Source organism: Colias philodice, chromosome 10 (assembly GCF_061535455.1).
Source record: "Colias philodice isolate Cphi_HAF_F1 chromosome 10, ilColPhil1 Martin Lab GWU primary, whole genome shotgun sequence".
In the NCBI taxonomy this organism is placed as follows: domain Eukaryota; kingdom Metazoa; phylum Arthropoda; class Insecta; order Lepidoptera; family Pieridae; genus Colias; species Colias philodice.
This window is the reverse complement of record NC_143095.1, coordinates 2,480,197-2,508,065: the sequence shown is the minus strand read 5'-3', so window position 1 is coordinate 2,508,065 and position 27,869 is coordinate 2,480,197. Positions and strand designations below refer to the sequence as shown.

General features: G+C 33.2%; 3 protein-coding genes across 8 annotated transcripts; 1 reads left to right on the top strand and 2 right to left on the bottom strand.

The window, feature by feature from the left end:
• Positions 1 to 542: 542 nt before the first annotated feature.
• Positions 543 to 27,781, top strand: LOC149485056 (uncharacterized). 2 transcript variants are annotated; one of them, XM_089699797.1, is made up of 14 exons: positions 543 to 679; positions 938 to 1,136; positions 1,426 to 1,620; positions 1,824 to 1,934; positions 2,685 to 2,738; positions 3,349 to 3,457; positions 3,697 to 3,814; positions 3,898 to 4,033; positions 13,458 to 13,597; positions 20,108 to 20,226; positions 23,010 to 23,164; positions 24,562 to 24,691; positions 25,491 to 25,666; positions 26,621 to 27,781. In XM_089699797.1, exons 2-14 carry the CDS (start codon positions 971 to 973, stop codon positions 26,734 to 26,736), a joined length of 1,725 nt encoding a protein of 574 aa, XP_089555923.1. In that variant the 5' UTR covers positions 543 to 679; positions 938 to 970; the 3' UTR covers positions 26,737 to 27,781. The 2 variants fall into 2 exon arrangements, with proteins under 2 accessions (XP_089555923.1, XP_089555924.1); XM_089699798.1 differs by lacking the exon at positions 2,685 to 2,738.
• LOC149485058 (uncharacterized) lies at positions 4,964 to 9,927 on the bottom strand. 5 transcript variants are annotated; one of them, XM_089699748.1, is made up of 4 exons: positions 9,776 to 9,927; positions 6,901 to 7,065; positions 6,611 to 6,795; positions 4,964 to 6,349 (listed from the first exon to the last, which is right to left on the bottom strand). In XM_089699748.1, exons 1-4 carry the CDS (start codon positions 9,802 to 9,804, stop codon positions 6,153 to 6,155), a joined length of 576 nt encoding a protein of 191 aa, XP_089555874.1. In that variant the 5' UTR covers positions 9,805 to 9,927; the 3' UTR covers positions 4,964 to 6,152. The 5 variants fall into 5 exon arrangements, with proteins under 5 accessions (XP_089555874.1, XP_089555877.1, XP_089555873.1 ...); XM_089699751.1 differs by lacking the exon at positions 9,776 to 9,927 and adding an exon at positions 7,892 to 8,287; XM_089699747.1 differs by lacking the exon at positions 9,776 to 9,927 and adding an exon at positions 7,678 to 7,883.
• On the bottom strand, positions 10,861 to 13,092 carry LOC149485057 (uncharacterized). Its single transcript, XM_089699587.1, has 3 exons — positions 12,829 to 13,092; positions 11,813 to 11,952; positions 10,861 to 11,536 (listed from the first exon to the last, which is right to left on the bottom strand). The coding sequence occupies exons 1-3, from the start codon at positions 13,056 to 13,058 to the stop codon at positions 11,325 to 11,327; spliced, it is 582 nt and encodes a 193-aa protein (XP_089555713.1). The 5' UTR covers positions 13,059 to 13,092; the 3' UTR covers positions 10,861 to 11,324.
• Positions 27,782 to 27,869: the final 88 nt, after the last annotated feature.

The following is a 27,869-nucleotide window of genomic DNA, read 5'->3' as shown; positions in this document are numbered from 1 at the left end:
GGGGTAAATTTTCCCTCACATGGTAACCCTAAATATTGTGACGTATTCTTTTTTATCTCTTTCTGCGACACGCATTGCCGGTGTCTATTGGATTCTCTGTCTACGGGTTATATGCTCCAAATAGAACAACTTCAAAAAATTCCAATAACTTCGCGCGAATATTTCGTGCAATATACTTAAGTGTGGCTATGTCTGCACTGCATAACATATTTCACGTGTTTTACACGTTGTGCAGAAGATCCATCCATTACACATCACATGTCACCAAGAAGCTTGTGAAGCTTATAAACTGAAAGTTTCCAGTCGATAGCTAACCACAAAAAAAAAATTACGACTCTCCACTCGACGTCCTATAAACTATAAAGTACCGTTCATCTCTGCGGTTCATGTTCATTGAATGTGTTCATCCGAATATTTTGCTGTGTAGCGTAGCGTCGCGTCGCGCCGCTACGCTGCCGCGTAGTTGCGTCCACGTTGCGTATAGTGCGCTCGAACCTTTAGTAACATATGTCATTATTGTCATTTTTGACACTAATTTAAAAATTGACAATTGGCAAAATACGAATTGAAAATAGACTGCTCTACTTTTTTTTAATTATTTTATAGTAAACATAATATATTTGGTGCTGATATTTAATTTACAGCTATTTATTTTATATAAGCGGTTCTTCCTTTTGCTGTAAGTATATTTTCCTGCTTCAAGGAAAATGAGTCTGCGTACTCCTTATCATAAACGCCCTTATGTTTGAAAGTTGGATACATTGATCTAACAACAAATGTATATTTACTGTGCATTTAATCGCTCCTTAATATTTATAACCTTGGCTTACAAACATGCTAGTAAAAGCTCTATACTATTGACGTTCGCCTCGAGACATTAAAAAAGGACAAAGTTTATGACTCATCTCTGATCTCACTGTTAATTTGTTTTCAATAGGATTCCATAAGCGAAAAGTAAGTTATTTTTAAAATGGCTGAAATTGAAGAAAAAGTGGTTATGACTCCTAAGAGTAAAACACCTACATCTACAACTTTAATTGTGGAGAGAAAGGCAGTAGAGGCTGAACCCAGTGACAAAATACATGTAGCAGGTGGGGACCATACAGGCATCATTATAAACAAGGAAAAAGTTTATGGTAAGCTTAACTTAATTAGTCTTATCACACCTACTATGTTCTGATAACATTATTGTATCATAACTCTAATTTATTAAAAAAATGACTGTTTATAATTTTAGAATATTTTATATGAGTATTACTAAGCATATAATATTTTTAACTAAAATTTTAAATATCTGATTGTTATTACGATTTTTTTCTTACAAATGCAAAAAAATTGGATGGTTAAACACAGACATTTCAATAAAACATGGAAATTATTGTTTCAGTTATTTTAATTAATGTGTAATATTGATATTTCTTTCAGAAAATGGTCTAACAGAGCCATGTCATGCACAATTGGAGTTTTGTGTGTATTTAGTGTCGTCTGTAGATGGCACACATACGAGGGAGGCACGGGCATTACGTTTCTGGTTCAAACCGGAAGTTTCTTTGTATGAAGGCCCACATGAGGCTCAAGCATTTTTCAGAGAACTCGTCAGTCCCCAAAACTTCCCAAAAGGTATGTTATAGTTTATTTATTAATTGTAAATATAATTCGAGCTTTTTCATTTAGAAGATATAAGATATAGTAATGATTTTTTACCACATAAGTCAAACTAGAAATGGCCATACTCTCTAAAAAATAAATTATCCATTATGTCAAATATTCACCAATAATTAAGTAAAGAAGAAGGCTAATTCGACTTATATTATTCTATCCAGATTATGTTGGATTCATTAAGAAAATAATAAAATTGATGCAGAACAAGTATCATCAATTAAAAGTGCTAGAAGTTGAGCTCAGACAGGAAGGAAGTGGATTACCACCACCAGGTAAGACATAATAAATACAATAATTTTATACTTATACATAATTTTTTTTTATTCAAATTTTGTGATACACTTTGAAGATGATATAAATATATACTAATACTAATGGTCCGCCCCGGCTTCGCCCGTGCATATTTCGCAATAAAAGGTAGCCTATGTCCTTTCTCGTGTATCAAAATATGTCCATACCAAATTTCATGCAAATTGGTTCAGTAGTTTAGGCGTGATTGAGTAACAGACAGACAGACAGAGTTACTTTCGCATTTATAATATTAGAATGGATTATAAAGTTGAAGAGTTTGTTTGTTTGAACGCGCTAATCTCGGGAACTACTGGTCCGATTTGAAAAATTCTTTCGGTGTTAGATAGCCCATTTATCGAGGAAGGTTATAGGCTATATATCATCATATGGAGCCACGAGGGTGAAACCGCGCGGAGCAGCTAGTAAATTATAAGACTACACACTGAAAAGTTTAACTGACAGGCAATGATAAAAAATAAGTCTGAATAAAATTGACTGACTGAAATTTCATAAGGCCAAAATTCATATTATGCTTGTTTTTTTCACACTGAAATTTTCTTGTTGAGGGGTGAATTTCCATTATACAAAAATAACTTTTACTAAATTATGTTATTTATGAGTTGCCTATCTATATACTATTATATTTATATGATATACCAAATTATTGTTAGTTGTATACTATTTATTTATATATTATACTTATTTAATACTTTTAATTTTATATGGTACAGAGGCAAACGGTGTGATAACGAGTAAGGATATTGTAAACAAATTAACTAATGGTAGTATGTATATTATTTTATTTTTAGTGTTGGCATGAGTTTGTCAAACAGTTAACATCTTAACTCATTAAATTTTTTGTTTTATTTATTCACCCTATTTGGAAACTTAGCAACTAATAAGCATTAACTTTAAAGTTTGTAAATTTTTTGTGTGTCAAAATATCTAAAAAAAAATACTAATAAAATCCAAATTACATTGTAAAGCTCACTCTTAAATATCAATAAATACTACATTTCTTTTAAATCATTATTAAACCTGAATACATTGTGCAACCATAAAATACCAGAATTTTATAGTTTGCAGTAACTTAGTAAGCACTATGAACTATAAAAACATTAGTTTTAGTGGACCCCTTATTAGTTTTTAGCTCTAATTTCATATTACCTTCATTAGATGCTATCATCGTGAGTAGTTTTTCCTACGGTATACATATAATCCATCAAAAAAAAAGCATGTAGATTGATGCATAGAATTTAGGAACTGCACACTATTCAACACATGTATATACACATTACACATGCTAATGTAAAGTTTTACCAAAACTTGCATGTAGTGTACATTAGCCTTATAAATGTATAAATATGAAGATACTAATAAGTTTCATATTTTCAGCTTTCATGGAAGACAGTTTTGCACATCAAACACGGTTTTCGGAGCAAAGAGTGCTAGATATGATTGAAAATGCGTACCCAAATCCTTTGAGCGTTGATGATTTTGTTAAGTATGTATTTGTATTATTTTTTAACTATTATAAGTAGCATTTTTAAAATTCTGTTTTAAATAAATAAGCTGAATAGTTTAAACATAAGGGTTTACAAAAGCTTAGTCATATTATATATAATGAGCCTTTTCAATACTTCAATAATGTACTTAATTAATTAAACAAATAAACAGGTTCAATAGCGTGAAATTGATTTCGGTCTATCATAATAATATACCTAATATGAATTATATTTGTAGTGCCGAAAAATGGTCAAAAGCAGAAGTAAAGGATGCTTTAGAGTCGTTAGAAGAGAAAGGCCTGACTCGACCTCTGTCAGAAGGCTTATACATTCGTCAGCATAGTGTTGACACACAGGTATGAAGTATTTTTGTTAAAGCATAATATATAACTACCTATATGATTATAAAATAATATTACTTAAAATATCTTCTCTTTAGGTTGTGAAACAAATGCCCACATTGAGTTCAGCCCGGCAGCCAACAATCGCGGTGGTCACAGCACTGTATTGTGAAAAACAAGCCGTTGACGCTATGATGGATAATCAAGAAACATATGTGCGGTATACAACTGTTGGTAAGTTCTTTATATTCTAATTTACTTAGGGTCGATTTTTCAATGCTTGGATAAAACTTATTCGTCGAATAATGTATAAAACTACCATTTTAAAAACGTATTCTAATTGCCCGTATTTGACATTTTACGTGACATTTTAATATTATCGTGTTATACTTTAATGGACGGATAAGTTTTATCCAAGCATTGAAAAATCGGCCCTTAAAGTGATACTATAGGTCCGAAATTGAGGAGCCCGTTTATCGATCGTTTATTTCAATGACACGTGCAACCCTAATGACTGACGTCACTGGCGCGTTTTGCAACTCCGCATGCCACTAACGTTCTCGTCGACTATAGTAAAAACTCTGCTTAGAAGAAGCTATAATGCGATCCAACTAAGAATAGGTACCTATGTCAATGTCCTTTATGTGTCTATGCCTATTATGTTCGTATGAAATTATTTATATTTACTTAAAAAAGCCTCCTTGCATTTTAATAACAGCATTTTATTTTGCCTGATTCTTGCATCAAATTGAAATACAAAATCTTATTGCTTGATTTAGATTATTAATAATTCATTTGAGTTAATACGTATGCGTATGACGTCACAAATGGATCGATTCTCTTCTTATTTGGATTGCATAGTAGCTGGTGGCTCAAGTGGCTGGTGGCGTTCCTCCAACTTCAATCAAAAGTTTGGGCCTAGATATTAAACATGAATGCTATACTAAAAAAGGAGCGTGTTTGCCGAGCACACGTGTCAAAAGTGAAACTTCTTTGGCAAGATTCAAAGGTGCTAAAGGTAAAATGGTCGCCTTACTCTAAAGCATGACGATATTGCCAACGCGCCTAAAGAAATTTCTCTTCAAAACAGCTGAACAATTTCAGCTGAAAAATTTTCTAACTTCAAAATTAAGACGGAAAGGTTTTTTAAAATAAAAAATTGCGTATATTTATCTGTACTTTATTTTGCATATACAATACGCAGGTGGGACAACAGTATTATTCTTTATTTAAACAAGAACATAATCAATAGTTATTAGTCAATGACAATAAATAAATATGAAAAACATCAAATGCTCATGTGCTGTACATATACTGTGATTTTAATTATAAAAATAGGCAAGTAGCATTAAGGTGATGTAAAATGTAGGAGGCATTTATTTTAGGGGCTTTCGTGAACGCCTACTTATTGTGTTGTTATTTAATGTAACACATAGAACTAATACTAATACATACATGGCTACAATTAAGCACTTAAAAATAAGAAATTTCAAAAAACAGAATCAAATGGACGTTATATATCTAGGACTTAAAAAACACACACACAATAGATGCAGTTAAATGCAATTCTGCCATGAAGACAAACATATTAAATGATAAATAATTATTATTGAAATTTACCAGTCTCACATCAAGAGTATGGTTAATTGTTAGAAATATTTTTTTTATTTATCTATAAAAACCTCAAGTCAGCTAGGTACACATAACAAAAAGGTAAAGATAAGGTACATAATACGATAGTATTTAGGTATTTTCATTTTAAACAGTAAATTATATTATTACATAATATTATAGATATTAAAACATGTCAATATAAAATAGAATGAGATACAAAATTAATATATATTTATATAAAAATTATATAAATAATGAAGTTACACTTCTAAGCTAAATTCTACTAAAAATAATACTTATGTATCATTGTGATGGACGGGTGTAAAGAACCCCATGACTGAACAGTGAACACACCTTCAATTTTGATATTTGTTGAAAAGATTGAGGCTCATGTGGTAAACATTTGTTTAAAAAACTATAGGTCTGCTGTTAAAAATACAGAATGTCCAAATGTGATTTCGACCAAATAGATGCCAATTATATGTACATCCGTACATGTTTAAGAATATGAACAACATCCACTTTGCAACAAGCTATATTGCCAGCATTATTTTCAAAGAATCTTATATCTTGTTTCAAATTTGTTGCTAAACAAATGTTTACCACAAATACAAAGTTTATAGACTACAGGCATTCTATCATTAACTAATGGCAATATTCATTATTTTCCACTTTATTTTCTACATGGGAAGCAAATCTCTATATAATAATCTTAATAGCCATATCAAATGTGTCAGTTTCAAAAAGAGAAGTTTAAATTACTTACTTTTTCTATATCATTACTCAGACTTAAAAATTTAATATCGTCAATATTATGATCGAAGTCAAAAGGTTCCAAAATGGTGTCGCCTTGCTCACCATCATCCTCCATCCTTGATCCAACGCTTATTAATATGGATGTTCGCCATATTTTAAATTTTAGTTTGAACTGCGCTTCTGTAACAAAAATATAGATACAAAATTTGTTTTTCATTTGATAAGTAGTAAAAGATAGTGTAGATATTGTATGCAATTTGTACAATAAATTTATGGGAATTTTATAAGACAACCTCCACACATAAATATATTTAAAATCTCACTTCACTATGACATTTTCTCAATTTAGTAAAAATAAACCGTTATTTGGTACTTGTAAAGTAGGAGCATTGAAATCAATGTGTAAAAATTCTGATTTATATATTAATTGGAATAACTTACTTTCAAAATACATACCCATCAACAATGATGAAGATGATATATCTCCAACTATTTGTTCTTGGGCAACACCATTTATTATCTTTCTTAGTTTAATGCTTTCATCTCCTGTGAAATTAAATTCCACTTCGCAGGCAACATTATTATGGTCTATTTTATATGTGCCTGTAATTAATGCTACGATTAACCTGAAATAAATTCATAAAAATTGAAATAGTTCATAATTTATCCTATGATATGAATTTATGATTAAAGTTTAGCACTGTTAAGAACTGACTTATACTACGTCTTACCTTCTGCGATCTGAGGTCATATGTCCAATAACTTCAAATTCATCTCCTTGCTTCAATTTTGTAGGCAAATTGAAAATGATCTCATTTTCTCTGTTTGCCATCATTTCTCCTAGTGCCTGACCATTGATTGATCTTCCATAATCGACCTCATTCTGAGTTCCATTACTGTGATAAAATTAAGAATTAAAATATTTGTTTGTGCTATTATAATTTATACATTTAAGAAAGTCAATTAATTACTGCATATAGAAAATATGTTACATGATTAATACACGAAAGGAATAACCTACTCCAAATCTTCACTTCTATATTAAATAGATCCTATCGTAAAACATATACTTACTTAGGTAAACAATAATATTACTCCTAATTGAGCACAAATCATTTACCTGAATCCAGTGCCCATATTCCACATTTATCACCACAGCTAAATGAAATAAAAGTACAAAATATACGCCTTAATTCCAATAAAATATATTTAAATAACACACATTTGATGCGCTATTTATTTTTCGCTACTTCTGTTGATCATTCATAACTCTAACCTTGTTGTTGTTACAAAACAGGATTTTTAGAATTTGACATTGACATTCGAATATAAAGAGGTTCCTACGCAGGCGTACAACTTGTTAGACTATGTTGTCACTTTAGAATTCCCAGGATAAATTATACAATGAGAAATCGTTAATACGCACTGTACTTATAATAAAAAAATACGTATAGGTAATTGCTACACACGAAATACATAACTTTATTATTACATATATTAAATCTTACCCGAAAATACATTCACAACACACTTTTAACATATTGAATAATTAGGTACTTGTTTTCAGAAAAAAGAAACGTTATATACAATCCGAACCACGGATCCGAATCGACAGCTTGTTTAAAAGATTTTTCAAGGCGTATCAATAAAAGATTTAAGATGGAATGCCGATGTCTGGTTAAGATGACGTAATGACAAAAACAAACACGCTGACATACTAACCGCTATATAACTACAACACCTTGGTTCTAAATTTTCACTACACAAGGAACACAGTTAGTTTCTTTAAGACGTCCATCGACTGTGCCGCTTCAGCACACGAATAGTTCGTAAGAAGACTTGGGTTGTAATAGAATAATATAATGTTTACATACGTTACTTTATTGGCACCTCTCTCGTGATTATAAGCATTTTAAAGTCAGTCTGGTTAAAAATAATTTGTTCCATATTCTAAGTGGTTCCTTATCATTTGCGTTTGATTACACGGCACAGTCACTGGGTTTTCTCGTAATTTATATTGAGGTGATAAAGAGGATTGATAAGTCATACCTAATACAATTATGCCCTTAAAAAGGGCAAGATATGTTAATCCACGCATTTGTTGATTTTAGAACACATAGCGAAATAATTTTTCAAATTGGGCCAGTTGTTCCTGAGATTAGCGCGTTCAAACAAAACTCTTCAGCTTTATAAAATAAAAAAAAAAATAAAAAAAATTTCTTTATTTGTTTCCAAAAATTAAGTATAGGTACCTAAATTATAAAAAAAAAATAATAAATCTAAGTATGATAACTATCTTTAGGTTATTAATTCACTAGCTGTTCGGTCGCGGCATAGTCCGCGTCGCAAATTTCCCATAGGAATCCGATATTTCACTAACCCCTCTAATTATCATCTTTAGACCCAAATTTCTTATCGTAAAATCGCCTCGTTATACAGTATACTTTTATTAATTCATAATTCATAAATAACATATGGTTACCTACACAGACATAGATAGACTACGCAAGTACCGCGATCTGTATGAAAACCAAGCGTGTCATATTTTTTGTACTGACCTTGACGCGTTATGACGTCACGAGCGCTTTTTAGTGATGGTAATTTCATTTTACGCTAAATCGATTAGGACGCCACTCGCGCGGCGATTCTAGTATCGTCCTATCCCATCGAAGTAAATCGAAAGAAATCAGATCAAACTAGATCTATGTCTAAGAGGTAATTAAATAAATGAATCGTAATCGATTACTAAATCGATTCAAGACAGAAAAATGATAATTACCATAGACAGAGGAATGATAAAATAAATTTATAAACCTTTTAATATTCTAACAAGTAAACTAATGTGTTTTAGCTTTTTCTTACATATGCCCATTGAGTTACCGTGTACTACGTACTAGAGAGGCCATCGAAAGAAAGTAATGAAACTGTCAATCAATCAATCTTTATGTCCCGTTGCATCAATCCATTTTTCTTTTATGTTCGGGTTACTTGGAAAACTGAAAAAAACAAACATAGTCTAAGCAATAAGGAGTTTTGACAAAAAAAAATCTATGCCTTTTTTTCTGAAAAATTGCTCCTTCAAATTATCATTTTTCTGTTCGATTATAAAATCGATTAGAATCGAGAACTGTTGCATCAAATGAACATCACTAACCACAAAATTGGACAGAAAAATGAGAACAGAAAAATGAGAAGACGCTATTCATTGCTTGTTATCATACGACTCGATCTTTACCGTGCCAAGTAAAAGCCGCAATGTATTCCGAATCATTTCGTATGATTTGGTATCCGTGTTTGTCACGATCGTTTTCCACAGATATTCTTTATTTGATTTTAAAATAAATAGTGCATATTCTGATTAGAAAATTACTTACCGTTGGAAGGAAACATCTCTGCTAACTCGGCCACTCACAGCTGTGGAGTTTCTACAGTTTATAACGGCGTAATTCGGCATTTTACTTTATTCAGCTTCACGTCTTTCCTTGGCGAACTGCAAGCGCGGACTGAGTGTAGGCCAGCGTCAAGTAAGTTTCATAATCTTAGTTTGGACACGGGAAGTACATACACTCGCTTAGTCTATCTTGATACATGTCTGTGGTTACCTACCTTTTGTATTTATTGTTGATGAGCGGCATCAGATTTGTATTGCAAATCTTACGGTAGAAATATCATTCATCTAAAACACGCACTGGGGTTAAACTTTCTGGAACATATTTCACAATATCACTCCAAAACGCTTTGTTTAAGACTGTCAACTAATATAAAACCTGCGTATAGGGACTTTCCTGTTAGGGTCTGTTATTTCCATAGTCTGTGAGTCTCGCTTACGTCATTGGAAATTCTTATTAAATGCAAGATAAAAAAAGTCAATATAGGTCATTTAAAGCATAGGTTATTTAGAAATGCAAGGGCTTAGGTCAGTGTTGCGACTTGCGATCATTATAATACTTGAAGAGAATCTCAAAACACGGTCACGACTCACGCTATTTGAGAATCGGAAGAACGTAATAACACAAAGTATAGAAGACTGTAGCAAGTAAACAGTCATAACAATAAAATGATTAGATTGGCCAATGATACCAAAGCGATATGTTATTCAGAAAAAATATTGGAGTATGCCGACTCTGAAAAAAAATTGATAAGGTTAGTGAGTAGTGCGGTTTACTAGCCGCACTACTCTCTCTACTACTAGAAGGAGAATAGTAGTAGTTGTGATAATATAATATTTAGGTTTATTTTCGTCGTGCGCTGAAATTATCTTTCTGTTTGGGGATTACGTAGTAGGGTTTTCGATATTACCCTTCTCCGAGGGTCTAAGTACGCGCAAATACATTGTCCACTTAAAAAATGGATAATCTTTAAAAGGTATTATTGCTTTGATAATGCTAAATAAATAATTCGACTTTGGTGCGCCGAAACGTTTGTCTCTACGACGTCAATAATGTCAATTATATTGGGTACTAGCGGTCCGCCCCGGCTTCGCCCGTGGTACATATTTACGTTTTCTCTACATAAAAACCATCCTCGTACTTCAAGGAATATAATAAAAAAAGAATTATCGAAATCGGCTCAGCCGTTCTCGAGTTATGCGCTTACCAACACCACCCAACACATTTTGCGATTCATTTCTATATTATAGTTATATTATATTGGGTATAATTGTCTGGCTGTGACTGTGTCACGGCCTTGTTTGATTCGACAGGTCACTTTGGATTTAATTTGTGGCGTAAAAAGAAATATTTCGTTAAATTATGAATTTTTATTATGAAAACGTGTATAGTAACGAGGGGTTTCATTCTCGGTGACAACAAAAAAATGCCTATTTCTTACTGGACACAGGCTTCAGTTCACCCACTTTTATAGGACTTAAAAATTCACGTTAATTCACCTGGCGGTATTTTAGTGATATTGTTTTTTTTACACTATTTACCTATGTACACGTCACACACGTACAGACGCCAGAACCTTAAAATTAACGTTTGGGTAAACCACAAAGTACATTCATATTACCTAAGCATTTCCTTATTGTAATATAAAGAAAACAAGGATAAGTAAGTTATATAATACGACATTTTATTAACAACTTAACAAAGTTCAAATATGACTAGAGGTTGTATCACTTCATGATCTTTTTAAGATCACTAATTGTTGAGCATTACTGTTCTTTAAAATCAAAGCTCAGTGTTTGAATGTGTGCAGGGCCTATAACGTTGATTTCCTCCAAGTGGCTTAGTGATTGAAATTTACATTGTTCGATAAAAGTTTCACCCGCCTCGTTGCCTTCGAATAGTATTGAGATTATGTCAGAACGTGAAGAAATTCTTGATGTCGCTATCCATCTTATGGTAAACGTTACAAACTCTGAAACTAAAATTTAAAAATAGTTATTGTATCACGTTTCAAAATGTGACAACAGTTTCTATTCAAAATAAGTTCTTAGATAGGTACTTAAAGGAGGAGAGCTTAGAATTTGGGAACTAGACAAGTGATAATCATGTTTTCATAATGAGTATTTTTTAAACGTTAATAATCACTTTCAATATTTAGGCAGTAGGGTCTACAACAATAATAATTATGCCTCTGATTTACGAGTTAGGGTCATTAACCACAAGTCAATCAAATAATAATATGCAAAACCTGTACCTGTTATTTGGCTTATATTATATGTACTTTCGTGTTTGATAAGAGTTTGCGACAAAGCAACGATTCCATCCTTTGGGCTGAATATGATACTGCAATTAATATTTTCGCTCATTGTTTTGGATATTAAATCCACTTGTAACCTGTAAATGTAAGTATATGAGTAGGAAATCCACACTGTGTGTGGGAACTACGAGAGACTTGTTACAATATATTTAATTTGACATGGAACATGCTTTTTTTTCGTTTACCACAATATAAGGCACTAGGATTTGTCGGATACCTCCATTCTTCATAGCGATACGTGTTTTGGTTCTCAAACCATACTCGTTTGATTAAGTATAGGTAGCGCTAAGTTGAATTTCGACGTTTCTCGTCGTTATCGTATTATTTTAATGTATAATTAAATAAAGGCCATTTGGCATATTTGACCCGGTTCATGAGAGGTTGCGTACAAAAGCCTAATGCGACGGCCTCACTATACATTTTAGATTTTTTAAGTGTATGGAGACAATATTTAAGTAGGTAGGTAACTATTATTATTTAAATAATAGTTTTCATCATCAATTTTCCGTACCGATAGGGTAAAAGGGTCCCGAGTCCCGACCCTATTATTGAAACATCGCTGTCCATACGTCTGTCACCAGGCATCATGAACCGTGATAAACATAAAAAAAATCTGAGACAATGTATTTCTGTTGCCGCCAATTATAACAACAAAAACATAAAAAAAAAAACATATAATCAACATTTGGGGGGGATTCCCGTACCAAATGTGTTTTTTGTTAAAAATAATTATGTAGTTTAAAATCGCTGTTTCCATTTTCCAATTTACGTGATGTAGTTATACATTGTTTTGTTACTGACGTGTTTTAGGAATTCTATTGTTTCTTAACACCTGGTAGTCATCAAAATTTGCTTAACTGAATATCACTAGGTATCTACTCGTTAATTTGCATTAAATTTCATAATTTTGGCTTTTGGCTTTTACGTAGGATCTTGCTTAAATACCTACTTACGTTTCAGAAAACTTTATTTTCCCAAACAAAGCTATGATAGTTCCGTCTTGTAAACTCGTAGGGATTTTAAAAACTTTAATATCATTTTTGACATCGTTGTTAACTATTTTGAGGACTCTTCGTGGTTGCACATTCGCAACATCAGACACTATAACACATAACACAAATACAACATCACAAACTTTTAATACCATTGTTTGATCACTATATTCTGATTTATTTATTTGCATATAATATTACGGCAAAGGATCGAACAGTATGTAATAATACGTGCTTTACTTCAAATGAATTATTGTGATCTGTTCTCACAACTTACAAATGAATCATCATTAATAATGATTGGTTATATAGGTTGTATAAAAATTCAAATTCAGATAGTTTACGTTTTTACACCTAAAAATGGTTATGTAGCAGCGAATATAGGAAAATTTAGGTAGGTATACGAATATGGTAAAAGACATCAAAAAGGAGCGACTAATAGAAATGGTAGGAGGAAAATATTTTTTGAGAACTTTAAATGAATTCTTATTTAAAAATTAAAACTTATAACTGATGTGAAGATAGATATTTACTCGACAGTCAGTAGTGACGTTTTTTGAGTTTTCTTAAATTGAATAATTCTCTTTCAGGTGAATCAAATGTGTACACGCTGGGTACCATAGGAGCACATCGTGTTGTCACTACCAAGTTGCCCTCTGTAGGCCGTACGAGGGAGGCCATGACAGCAGCCGGTAACACTACTACGAGATTACTCGGCATCTTCCAAAAGGTAAATCGAAACGTTATGAAATAAATTCAGCTAAACTTTAGATTAGTAATTAGTATAGATTACTATACCTATATATAGATTAAGTATTTTGTGACTATAGTCACAGAATACTTAATAGTAGCTAACACATCTGTTGTGGTTCACAGTGTTGTGGTTTCTCGCAGTAATGTAGGTTCCAATGGAATATGGATAAATATTATTTTTAATAGCTTCAGATTTATCATATTCATGTAAAGTATTGGTATTAAAAAAAATCTTTTTTGTTTTTTACTATTTGCAAAACAAGCGTAGAATCACTAGAAACGTGTTATTATGTACCTAGTTATCCGTGTATCTGTCGTGGCCATATCGTAGATTTGCTCATTTCATGAAATGATTGATCATTTCACGAAATGGTCGCATTTCATGAAATGGCCAATATAGTTTGATCAGATCGTTAAATCGTCAACGTTTCACGATTTGGTCATCCACATTTGGCCAGATCGTATAAAATATAGAGAGTCCATAAAATATTAAAAAAATTCAGAATATTTTAAGAACTTGTTTATTGTAATATATATAAGTTAGTGCCGCGGCAGCGGCCGGCGATTGCCAGAAGCGAATCGCTTTTTAAAAAAGAAACAATTATAATAATATAGTAGGATATATAAATATATATCCTAAAAGAAAAAATGCGTCTTAAATCCTATTATTTAAGACGCATTTTTTCTTCAATATAAGATATCCGCATTTTCCATAGTACTCGAACCTCTTCGTCGTAAATTCTTTGCTATGACTTTCTTCATATTGTTATTAAACGAATTATGAAGTTTTTAACTGCGAATAATTAAATTTTCGCCAGCGGCCGCCATCTTATCACATAAACACAGAGCTTGCAGCGCCTCTACCAATGATTAATGTAACTATTTTACGATATGATCAAATAATTTTGATCATTTCATGAAAACACCGCGCATTTAGTTGGCCATATCGAGAAACGATTTCTTATACTTATTGATCTGCTCAAACCACATCATGATGTGGCCAATAGACATTCAACCATTTCATGAAATGCGACCATTTCACGAAATGATCGATCATATCATGAAATGAGCAAATCTACGATATGGCCACGACATATCTATAGGTTGTCGGTATTTCCCCAATACGAGTTAATTCCGATAAGTGATATATTATTCCACTGAGAGAAAAAATTTCGGCGTAATTAATAACAATGTTATTAAATGGCGTTATTATCAAATTTTATCAATTCCTATGTATTTTTAATGAAAACTACAAAAAATTTAATTTCAAGTACAGTTTATTAATTTCGTAATATAATACCAATAAACGGGTTTTATTACTTAAATGTCGAAATTAATATTCTTTACTTGGGATTGTAGGATTTTACATGTATTAATAAATATTCCTTGAATTTGTAGGTACTGTACTAATATCAAGAGGTACAGATTGGTTATGATTATAAAAGAGTTTTACTAAAGTGACCGATTACAAAAAACTATAATATCTAATATGGCATTTCTTATTTCTATAATTCGTGAACTTGTAATTAGAACTAGTTTTATTTTTCCCTCAAGAAGTAAACTATTATTTGTCATTACAGTTATGGCTATTAGTGTTTATATATACCTTTTATTGGAATTAGTAAAGTTTACTAGTAACAAGATACCTACATTCTTACTTTGATCTGCCGGCGGCCGGAGCGGCCGGCAATTGCTCATTTGCTTAGCGTCAGTGAGCGCGCGTGTGTTTAACACATAAGTGAAAATGATTTGTGCAGGGCAAAAACAATTGAATGAAAAGAATACTCATGGATCAATTAACCAGTGATCTCCTTAAGAGGTGGGGGTTGCAGGAGTATGTAACCCAATTTCGTGGTAAGTACCTAATCAAACTACATAAGTAGATAGTTAGAAGCTAGATAGTTTTTTATTTATTCTTTGCACCCCAGAACACAGTACCAAACTATTGTTTGTCAGAACAGTCGATGTATTAATGTTCATAATATTACCTTATTCATACTTAAAGTAATTTGGTATATTGCGTTGTCTAGATGGAAGAGTGGATTCTGGAACACTCAGAATTTTAACCAACGATGAAATAAGTCAGTTGATCAGTAAACTAAAACCGGGCCCGTTCACATTCCTTGACAAGAACATCATCTTCGTCATCGAATTCGGATGTAGCTCCATTAATACGATTGCCAGCAGCATCAGCAGGTAATGTATATTTTAATGAAAAGCGAGTTTGTTTACTTTTACGGGTATTGCTGTTTTCAATTTAAATGATAAATGATTCCTTTCAGAATCCGACGAAGAATTAAGGGAGAAAGTCGCATGGCTACGGAATTCCTTAGAGCCGTAGCATCAAGTGGAAGAGAAGTGGGTGGCCACAGCGGCATTGAGACTGAATACAAAGTACTTGGCTGGTGGCAGTGTTGTTGCCTAAAAACTAAAAAACTAAAAATTCAGCATCAGTTGGGCAAGTTGTTTATTATCATGAATACCATCCCCAGGATTTTTTCGTTCACTAATTACCAGTCACCTTTTATAGAAAAAGTTTTAGTTTATTACTTAAAATTATGTTGTCAATGATCATTTTTTGGTTAATAATTAGAATAAATTTATTTCAGGAAACTATCAAATTTTATTTATTATGTCCACCTATCTGCAAATTAAGATTTCGAACAATTTTTCACTAAGTATCACTTATATGAACAATTTAAAAAAAACAATAAAGTTTTCAATTAAATTAGTTATTAGAGCTTCGTATAATAAGAAGAAAGTTGATCGAAATCATCAATATGTAATAGTAATTAGTAACGTTACTATACTTATACCGCTAAATTTAAATACCCAAAAAACTTTTGGAGGAGAATCGGCACATAAATATGAACAACTTTTATTATAGGACCGACTCTAAAAGCACAAATCTTTAGTAAAAAACATATGATTGTTTTTCGCGCTTTTTGGAGTCGGTTCTATAGTAAAACTTGTTCGAATATTCATGTGTAGATTCTCCTCCAAAAGTTTTTGACGTGACAACGTCTTAAATTAGGTTGCGACTGGGAGTCACTTATGAAAAAGTGTAACGCTCGGTAACGTTACGATGAGTCACCGAACGAGAGAGAGGCCCGCCGAATGCCTTGCGTCTCTCTCCCACTCAACTATGATCGAGAAAAAGACGTTGTCACGTAAAATCTTCGCCCGTAAAACCGACTTTACAGGCAACCATTTTTTTTAAGTATCTATTTAAATTTAGCGGTGTAAGTATAGTAACGTTACTAATTACTAGTAAACAGAATACTAGAAATTATATCACACCTCAATGAATTTCAATAAAAGATATTAATTACAAGTCAAAATTTTAATAGGGCCTATAAAAAAAATACTGGTTATAACATCACTGCTTTATTATTTCCACACATTAAATTGTGAATCCTAGTCACAAGATTCTTAAGACAAGTAACAAGAGTAGTAAAACCCAAGAAAAAAAGTACTAAGAATACAAAATATATTACGTGTAACCAATATTTATGATATTGGCTTTAATAAAAACATATTAACAGAAAGTATGTTGGATTACTTGCACTTAAATAAACTTTACTCGTTATTAGTAAACACAACTATAATATTTAAATATACAATAAATCATATTCTATTCTAAGTAGCAACAATATAAAATATAAATAATAAATCAAACAGTTCGCCTTGTGTGGTAATTTAGTATGTATCAACTACATAATATAATAATACTAGCGACCCGCCCCGGCTTCGCACGGGTGCAATGCTGATACTAAATACACTACAGAAAAATTGTGAACGTTGTATAGGTATAAAAATATAGCGGCCCGCTCCGGCATCGCACGGGTATAAAATACCTACAAAGCCGGGCGGCCGCAAACGCTACGTCCCGCAATTTTTAAATCTGTAATATCTTCGAAAATATTCACTTAAATCATACGGTGTAAACGGCCATATAGATCTATATTAAATGAACAATGTATCCATGGTATTTAATTGGTTAAAGATTAATGCTGTATTGGTTAAAATCGCTTCGAAAATTAGCCATTATTTGTCGTAAAAAGTAAATGACAAAAAAAAGTTATTGTGGGTTATCCATAAGAGATAGACATATACCATCGCGGACTTTTCTGTAGACCTTTTCAATGTGTATAATACTTAGTACATTATTTTGATAAAACTCGTAGGGTTCAGCCTGCGTTTGCAATGTAAGCGGAATAAATGTAATTTTTTACGACATCACATTAGAAACCTCAAAAATAACAGTACTTCTCCACTACTTAATGGATCTTATTATATATATAAACCTTCCTCTTGAATCACTCTATCTATTAAAAAAAACCGCATCAAAATCCATTGCGTAGTTTCAAAGATTTAAGCGTACAAAGGGACATAGGGACATAGGGAAATAGGGACAGAGAATGCGACTTTGTTTTATACTATGTAGTGATTATCCTCTTTACCATGTTCAATGTGCGTATTATGAAAATGTTTATTGTAAACATCTACCCATTAAGTATTAATTTACCTAATATAGATATAAAACACGTAAATGTTTTCAGCAATATAGCATGTTAAAGGTAAACAATCATGATCTGAATGGTGAATGAATTTATTTCAAATGCAATTGACCAATCATGTCAATAAGGTGCAATTGACCTATTATTATAGGGTCGCGTAATTTTGACGTGACAAAGTCTTAGAGCGTATACGCACTATGCGGGTAGCCGCATTGCGGGTAGCCGTCCGGCTGACCGCAAGCACAATTATGTACGTAATATTCATTTCTATGCGCACTGTGCAGTCTGCGGTAGCCGCATCGCAGTGCGCATAGAAATGAATATTACGTACATAATTGTGCTTGCGGTCAGCCGGACGGCTACCCGCAATGCGGCTACCCGCATAGTGCGTATACGCTCTTATAATTCGATAGCGCGCGCCGGCTGCACGCACGAAAAAACATGACTCATGCGGCGTTACCTCGCTCTGAGGCGTTCCATGTGGCTTGAAGTGCAAGCGAGAGCGCGGAACGAGCAACAAAGAAGCACAATCGGACGTTGTCACGTTCAACTATCGTCAGTAAACCGACTTTACAGACAAACAATTTTTTTGTTCAGATCGTCGATCGTACAAATAATAATAATATAATATTATATAATATATAATATTATATTATTATTATAATATAAACATAATATTTTTGTTTACGTATAATTATAGAGACTAGATAATAAGGAAACAGTTTCAGGAATTATTTTTTTTCATTTGTTGATATTATATATTTTGTTGATATTATGCTTTCACCTTTTTTACTCAGTACATACCTACTTTATTTTAATATGTTGAATGATTTCTGACCAAAAATTACGAAAAATATTTTTCATTGGCATTTTTAATCATCGATTTATCTTATCACAAATCGAATTAAATAATTGTGTAAACTCTTCTTAAATAGTACAAATCTGTACCAATATTATAAAGCTGAAGAGTTTGTTTGTTAGAACGCACTAATCTCGGGAACTACTGGTCCGATTTGAAAAATACTTTCGGTGTTAGATAGCTCATTTATCGAGGAAGGCTATAGTCTATACTCTATATAATATCATCACGCTACGACCAACAGGAGTGGAGCCACGGGGGTGAAACCGCGCGGAGCAGCTAGTTATATAATATTATTCTCTTTGAAATCACGCGAAGTGTAACCACTTTTCGCTATTACATTCCCATTAAACACAACAAAAATAGTTTATTTACATTAAAAGCTTCCGACTCCAGATTCCATTCGTCGGGTTTCAACGTATTTAATGTTTCAAAATATGTTTGCAATAATAGATGTCTGGAGATATTTTGAGAGCGTTGAATAAGCGAACCATGTCTGAATTCCACGTTCTTTTTTTGGATTGGTTACAGAAACTAAATTTGTAATTGTATGTCTCATTGTAATTTATAAACGCAGCATAAAATATTATTTCATAGATTTTGAATTGGCAGGAATTTTAGTTTCGTTCCAAAGTATGATTAGATGAAATACTTGTGCGAAAATAACTCCTCAGGACTTTTAAGATACTCCGAAATAGAAACAGTCGGCTTACTTTCAATCATTCACGAAACGATAAATATGAAAACATTATTGCCAATAGTTCCAAATTCCATTCTATAAATATGTTTGATCGATTCGTAAGTATTTAGTTGGTTAAAATAACTCAGCTTTTTTAAGTTGTCCCATTCGCAAAACGTATGATAAATAATAAAACATTGTTTCAAAGGAGAATGGCGAATATTATGTTCTATCCCATAGAACAGGTCTATAATTGTTATATTTATAGAATCAGTATATTTTTATCTATTTAATTCCCCATATATCATCAGTGTAACGATCAGGCCCAGATTCCTATGGGAGTTTGCCATTCTCCTTTCTTTCTATGAATAAATTTGAGCAATTGGCTAATCACAAATATTTTTAGTAATAGGATTTTTATTGTTTTAGGTGGAATATGTGTTCCTGGTGGGTGTCGGTGGTGGGGTGCCACATTATACCGACTACAAGAAACACGTGCGCCTTGGTGATGTGGTGGTATCGACTCCAGCCACGGATCTGCCTGATAAGTATGTTATATAATATGTATGTCCGTAGATGAAATGAAAACCGAAAAAAAAGTTTCGGAAATTTTTGAAGGTATAATAAATAAAACACTGATTTTAAAGAAAATGAGCTCCAGACAAATCTTGTTAGCTTTTCGTTCCCTGCCATTACTAGATAAAACAAACTAAAAGACTAAATAAAAAATTAAAATTAATAAAATAAAAATCTATCAGGAATTGCATCATCTAAATTGCTCTCAAGTCAATATCAAACAGACGTCAATGTGAATGTATGGTATAATTTTATTAAGTACTTATTTTTATAGACGTATTAAATTACCTTGAAAAACGTCCCACTCGATTTAAATGGTTCATCGACTATGCGGTAACGCCATAAAAAGAAAAACCTTGAGTAAAATTATCGTCAATATACAATAGTTGTTGTAATCACCGTACCATATTTCTAATGTGGCACTATAAAATATTTTGTAAAGTTAACGTACTTAAGGTAATAAAATATTTTATCGTTGAAGATAACTTCCTACGAAATTATTTATTATTTGCGGACAGCTCTGTGTTTTAGTTTTGAAAGGACCATTCCATTTTTAAACATAAAAACCTAAATTATCAATTTTGGTGCACAGAGATAATAAAGCTACTTTCGCATTTAATATCAGTACAAAATATGAGTCACTAGTTACATTGTACCTCTTCAAATCAACACAAAATCGGTTAATTAGTTTACGCGTGACCTTGCGCTCGTGTCTCTTAGGTTAAGTACTAGGTACTTCGGTGATATCACATTCAGGCGCATACGCACGTCACAAACGCGACGAAACGTGATATATTGCAACTGGGAATTTACCTTATAATGTATTCATTCATGCTAACATTGAGGATTATCTGTGTTCTTGTTACGACTATAAATATACGCATGTAATGCATGTCCTTTGTTTATATCCTCGTTTAAATTATAGTCCTAAACAATTTTGTAATGATAGTTTTGCGTTGAAATCTTTGTATTTGATAAAAATGGATTTTTTTGAAGTGAAACTTCTTTAGGCGCGATGAGGGTAAAATTTCAAGGTCGCGTCATGGCAATACCGTCACGTCATGGAGAAAAGTGACAATTTTGATATCTTTGAATCTTGCCATAGAAGTTTCACTTCTGACACGTTCGCTCGGTATACACGCTCTTAGTACTTAAGAAAATTTCTAGTTAGTTGACTTTTACTTGTAAAATACCTATGCCGCAAGAAGTATTCCAAAGTGAAGTAAGATTGATTGATTGATAATATAATTGACCTTCTATACATATAATATTGAGGTAATTTTTATGTAACACCGGTTATATGTGATTTTATTGTTATGTTTGTTTAAAAACGAGTATTCTGTGACTAATATTATCTACATAAATTAATAGTGCGCATTTAAATAACTAGGATAATATTCTTAAATAATTTGGAAAATCCAAAAGTGCACGCCTCATAATTTTTTTTTAATAAATATTTATTAATTATTATTTTTGTTTATTTAATAACAATTAAACCACATCGAATCAGACCCTGAAAAATGAAAGGGTTCTATTCCTGAGCATACTCAAGCGTAAGAGAAAAAAAAAGACTCGATTAATAAAGTATTTCGGTCGCTATCGTGTTAACAAGAAAAAGGATCCGCACATACAGACACACGGACGTCCAAGACAGAACTTTTGCACGCCTCATAAGCGAAGCGTTGAGGTGGGTACTACTGTCACTTCGCGCAAAACATCTGATTTTTCAAACTTAAAATGTCTTTATGTATCATACATTGCACTTGTAAGATAATACATACACACACATATTAAGAAAAAACACTATTTTTAACGTTCATGATATTTTTGATGTCATTTTTGTTATTTAAACTAGTTAAAAAACAGTTTAAAAAAGTTCTGTCTTGGACGTCCGTGTGTCTGTATGTGCGGATCCTTTTTCTTGTTAACACGATAGCGACCGAAATACTTTACTAATCGAGTCTTTTTTTTTCTCTTACGCTTGAGTATGCTCAGGAATAGAACCCTTTCATTTTTCAGGGTCTGATTCGATGTGGTTTAATTGTTATTAAATAAACAAAAATAATAATTAATAAATATTTATTTAAAAAAAATTATGAGGCGTGCACTTTTGGATTTTCCAAATTATTTTAAACTGTTTTTTAACTAGTTTAAATAACAAAAATGACATCAAAAATATCATGAACGTTAAGAATAGTGTTTTTTCTTAATATGTGTGTGTATGTATTATCTTACAAGTGCAATGTATGATACATAAAGACATTTTAAGTTTGAAAAATCAGATGTTTTGCGCGAAGTGACAGTAGTACCCACCTCAACGCTTCGCTTATGAGGCGTGCAATACATATTGTGTTAATAGAGCTAATTCAGTTAATCATACCTTGACTTTGTATGTGTTTTTCACATGGTTCAAACTCTTTGTAGGTCAAAACCACATTTTGACTGCAAAAAATAAAAATCAGTCAATCATTAGTTTATTTTAAATTTTTTTGATAAAACAAGACTGATGAGACTATGTACTAAACTAATTATGTACTATGTATTTCCGCTTTTCCTAAAAAACGATTTTGACTAAAGGCGTCAGTCAAAACCACATTTGACGGCAAAAAAAACAGTCAAAAATGTTTTTGACTGAGGGCATCGGTCAAAAATGTGTTTGACTGATTTTTGTATATACAAGTGGTTTTGACTTTCACTAATTTTTGGTACATGTTTTAATTTTCATACTAAATCTCTAAATGTTGCCATATTTCAGATACGTTTACGTCTTCTGCGAAAAGGCAGAACGCAATGAAAAGGGTGGCTGGGACTATGAGGTGAAGCCGTACAAACCAATGAACTTTTTGCTTCAAGACATAGCTCTTAGAGTTGCTAATTGTAACGAGTTGTGGACATCATATGTACAAGATGGTAAGAATAAAGGCTTATTCATGATAAGTTTTTCTCTTAAATGGTATTACGTAGCTTCACTACATAGTATAAAACAAAGTCGCTTTCTCTGTCCCTATGTCCCTTTGTATGCTTAAATCTTTAAAACTACGCAACGGATTTGGATGCGGTTTTTTTAATAGATAGAGTGATTCAAGAGGAAGGTTTTAGTATATAATTTATTGGGTTTTAGACAAAGCGGGCGAAGCCGCGGGCGGTAAGCTAGTTATCTATAAATTTATCTATCTAATCTATCTAAATACGTATTTCCTAACTACACGATCGTATATTATAGTGTACATCATCATAATTTATTAAACTTTTCTATCCATCAATTGCTTCGCTCGCCTCGTTAATTGTCTTTTTTACTACTAATTTGTAATTCTAAAAATGTAATTTTATTTGTTTATTATAATGTATAGTTATTGTAAAAAACATTGTCAAAATCATCCTAATTCTCAGATTTGTTCCTGTATCCCCTCTCACGTACAATTTTACAAAGATGTACTAGTTTAGCGCCCTACAACGTGCTACTCATTTAAAACTACAAAAAAAAATTGGTTGTTTGTAAAGTCGGTTTACTGGATAGTTGAACGTGACAACGTCCGATTGTGCTTCTTTGTCGCTCGTTCCGCGCTCTCGCTTGCACTTCAAGCCACATGGAACGCCTCAGAGCGAGGTAACACCGCATGAGTCATGTTTTTTCGTGCGTGCAGTCGGCTCTACAATTTCGACGTTGTCACGTCAAAATTGTCCTTATTCTCAGTCTCATCTTGTCCAATTCTCATTCTTGAATAATTTGCTACCTTACATGTAATTAAAAAATGTCAGCTTTGTTTAGTCGAGTCCTCAACTATTAAAAAAAAATTGGTTGTCTGTAAAGTCGGTTTACTGATGATAGTTGAGAGTGACATCGTCCGATTGTGCTTCTCTGTCGCTCGTTCCGCGCTCTCGCTTGCACTTCAAGCCACATGGAACGCCTCAGAGCGAGGTAACGCCGCATGAGTCATGTTTTTTCGTGCGTGCAGTCGGCTCTATCGAATTATAAGACGTTGTCACGTCAAAATTGTCCTTATTCTCAGTCTCATCTTGTCCAATTCTCATTGTTGTATAATTTGCTACCTTACATGTAATTAAAAAATGTCAGCTTTGATTAGTCGAGTCCTCAACTATTTAAAAAAAAGACGGGTTGCACTCCGCGAGTGCCGGCAGAAGTAAAAACTTGATTATTAACTTTGTGCATGTTTGATATCCATCCGTCTTACGCTTTTTCGATCAGGTCACGTGTCCTGATGCGAGTTTAAGATTTTATACCCATTACGGAAAAAGTGCTCAACGCCGCTAAAGAAGTTTTCACTTCAAAAATATCAATTTTGCAGGTCTAGCCCGTCTAAAAGGCATCCCCGGTCGGTGGGAGGCGCCCGAGCAAGGCACGGACCGGCTGTGCGTGGACGTCGGCGACGGGGCCTTCATCGAAGTGTCGCACCCCGCGCCGCACGGCGATCACACGTGAGTGCTGCAGTTTTTTTGAAGTTCTTTTGGTGCGATGGAGAAAAATGATGAGAGTGAATTTTTACGATGCGCGCACACCGACACCTACATTTAACAGCATGAAGTTAGTTCTAGGTGGTATGAAAATTGATAACAATGTTCAAGTTGTATATTCTGCTCTATTATTATTATATCTATTCGCTAGGCGAAAGGTGAAAAATTGAAAAAAAAACGTCATAACTCCGAAAATACGAAAAATCGCATAACATACATGGGGGTGATTCGGATAGCCCTCTAGGTCCTCTACCTCCCAGCTTCCGTTCATCACTACATTTTGGGACACCCTGTATAATATCATCATTTAATATTTAATTTGACGACGCGGTTGGCGCAGTGGTAAAGTAACTGCCTACTGAGCCGACGGTCCCGGATTCGATCCCCGGTCAGGGCAAATATTCGTGTGATGAACTCAATTATTTGTTCTTGGGTCTGGGTGTTATTATCTATATATGTATTTATTAAATACTAGCGGTCCGCCCCGGCTTCGCCCGTGGTACATATTTACGTTTTCTCTACATAAAAACCATCCTCGTACTTCAAGGAATATAATAAAAAAAGAATTATCGAAATCGGTTCGGCCGTTCTTGAGTTATGCGCTTACCAACACATTTTGCGATTCATTTTTATATATAAGAAGATTATATTTATCGTCGCCTAGTACCCACAACACAAGCCTTAATTATTGAGCTTACTGTGGGACTAGGTCGATTTGTGTAATAATGTCCTATAATATTTATTTATTTATAATATTATACAGTCACGGTGCACGCGTGCACTGCGCGCCAGTAGCGGGCGGTCGCGTGGTCGCCGGTGCGGGCGAAGCGCGCGCGGCGTTCGCGGCGCACGCACGAGCGCTTGCGTACGACTGCGAGCTAGATGCCGTGCTCGATAGCGTCGTGGGGAACAGGAAGGACTGCTTTGTGTCTATTCGAGGTGAGACACACATATATAGACGCACACACAGATAAAAAAAAAGCCGGGTTGCACTCCGGGAGTGCCGGCAGAAGTGAAAACTTGATTATTAACGTTGAGCATGTTTGATATCCATCCGTCTTACGCTTTTTCGATCAGGTCACGTGTTCTGACGCGAGTTTAAGATTTTATACACAACGCCGCTAAAGAAGTTTTCACTTCAAAAAGACGTGTGGCACTCGGGGACTGCCGCGGTAAAGCTATTGCATAGCATGCCTTTAAGCCACACCTCCGTGTCGGTCGGAGTGGGGAGCGTGAGGTTTTTTTGTTACGGAATTACTCGATTCGGTCCCCGCGCTCAAGGCCCGCGATAGAACCTATGCAATAGCTTAAAAATGCGCGATCTGACACGCACATGTGTATATGCTTATAGAAAGCACACGTAGAAGAACGCGCGCTCAGACATCACACACACGCGTACAGTTTTACTTACCCAGTCAAACACACGTACATAGTGTTAGATGAAATCAAGAACGCACATCACTAGTCGCGGCCACGTCCCCTCCCTAATGCTGGCAGATGTCAGTCAATGTCGCGGGAAGAAAGCAGTGTGACGCGACATTCCGTTTGGCTAGATTAAAAGCTATTAATTCATTAAAGTCTTTATTTAATATCCTATTAATAGTTACGTACAAAGTAACAAATCACAATAACGCGTACGAGCTGGAACTGCAGAGCCAACAAGTAGCTATTTAACCTATAAACCATGTACAATTAAAACTCGTGAAGCCATCTAGTTATATGAATTATTGTAGTATTTATAAAATTCAAAACTGTCACAATTAACATATTGCGCTATGAAGTAAAAGTAGTTAAAATGTACCATTATAAAGTTTACCTACATATTTTGACATTCAGGAAAATGCTTGTTTATGTTGTGTTAATTCGCATTTTTAAATCAATTTTTCATTCAAGGTATATCTGATTATCGCGATGGCACCCGCGGCAAAGAGTGGCAGCCACACGCTGCTCTGACGGCTGCAGCTGTCATGAAAACTATCATCGCCGCTATGGACCCGCCCACAGATTAAAAATGAGATTTTAACCTACAATTTCAAAAACGTAGAATTTACCCATTGTTCTGCCTTTATATATCATAGACATAGATATATCATTAGATTTCTTAGTATACACTTTATTAGGATTTTAATAATCTCGAGTATGTAGCACTAGCATGTCCTTTGAGAATAACATAGAAACAACATAGAAGATTGAAAATCGTTTATGTACAATGTTTAACATAGAAAGTTACAGGTTGACTTGCCTTATCTTTGACCCGTTTGTTATATAGAGTTGATAATAATTTATACACATTTTTGAATTTATACACCTAAAATATGTTGTTGTCTCCCCTTTGATATTTATAATGTTGAGAACATTAATTATTGTTATAGGTGTCCTATAAAGTTGACTATTTATTTAATGTAAACAGGGCTCAAAATAAAGGGCTTATGTCCTAGCATTTTGTTTTTAGCATTCCGTTGTAAGAAATGTAATGAACAAGTACACTTTTTATTCGTAAAGTTACGGGCTTTCCTGCTACTACTATAATTATTATTTCTCTAAGTATTCACTGTTTTTGTATTACACATTGCCAGATGTTAGAGCTAATCTTAGATTTTGTCTAGATGTTTATACATTCACTGCCATAACGGCCTATTTATTATTATAAGATAATGTTACATAATATGTTGACCAATTTGTTGTGAAATATATTCTAAAACCAAAGTAGATTTTTGGCTGTTTTTAACAGGTCTAGTCACCTGAAATGTTTTATTTACATCTATTTAAGTGATTGCGTAAATCACGCGAAACACATTTTTACATTTTTAGAATTAATATATTTATACAATATAGTACTGAATAGAACTTTGTACTTTAGAAGTAGAATGCAACTTATTTCCAGTTTTTGACGTGTTTGAAGTGATTAAATTATATTATTTGCCATAACCAAAATGAAGGTTTTTTAATTTTTGTTTGTGTCTTGATTGAATTATTTGTATATTAGATTTATGTTTGACATTACTTTGCCTGTGTTTCTCTATTATTTATTTGCACAAATAAAGGATCTAAAAAACTTGTTGTTTTACTTACCGATACATAATTAAACAGCATAATATATACTGTTTATTAAGATTGACTAACATTCTTATGTGATGTTAGA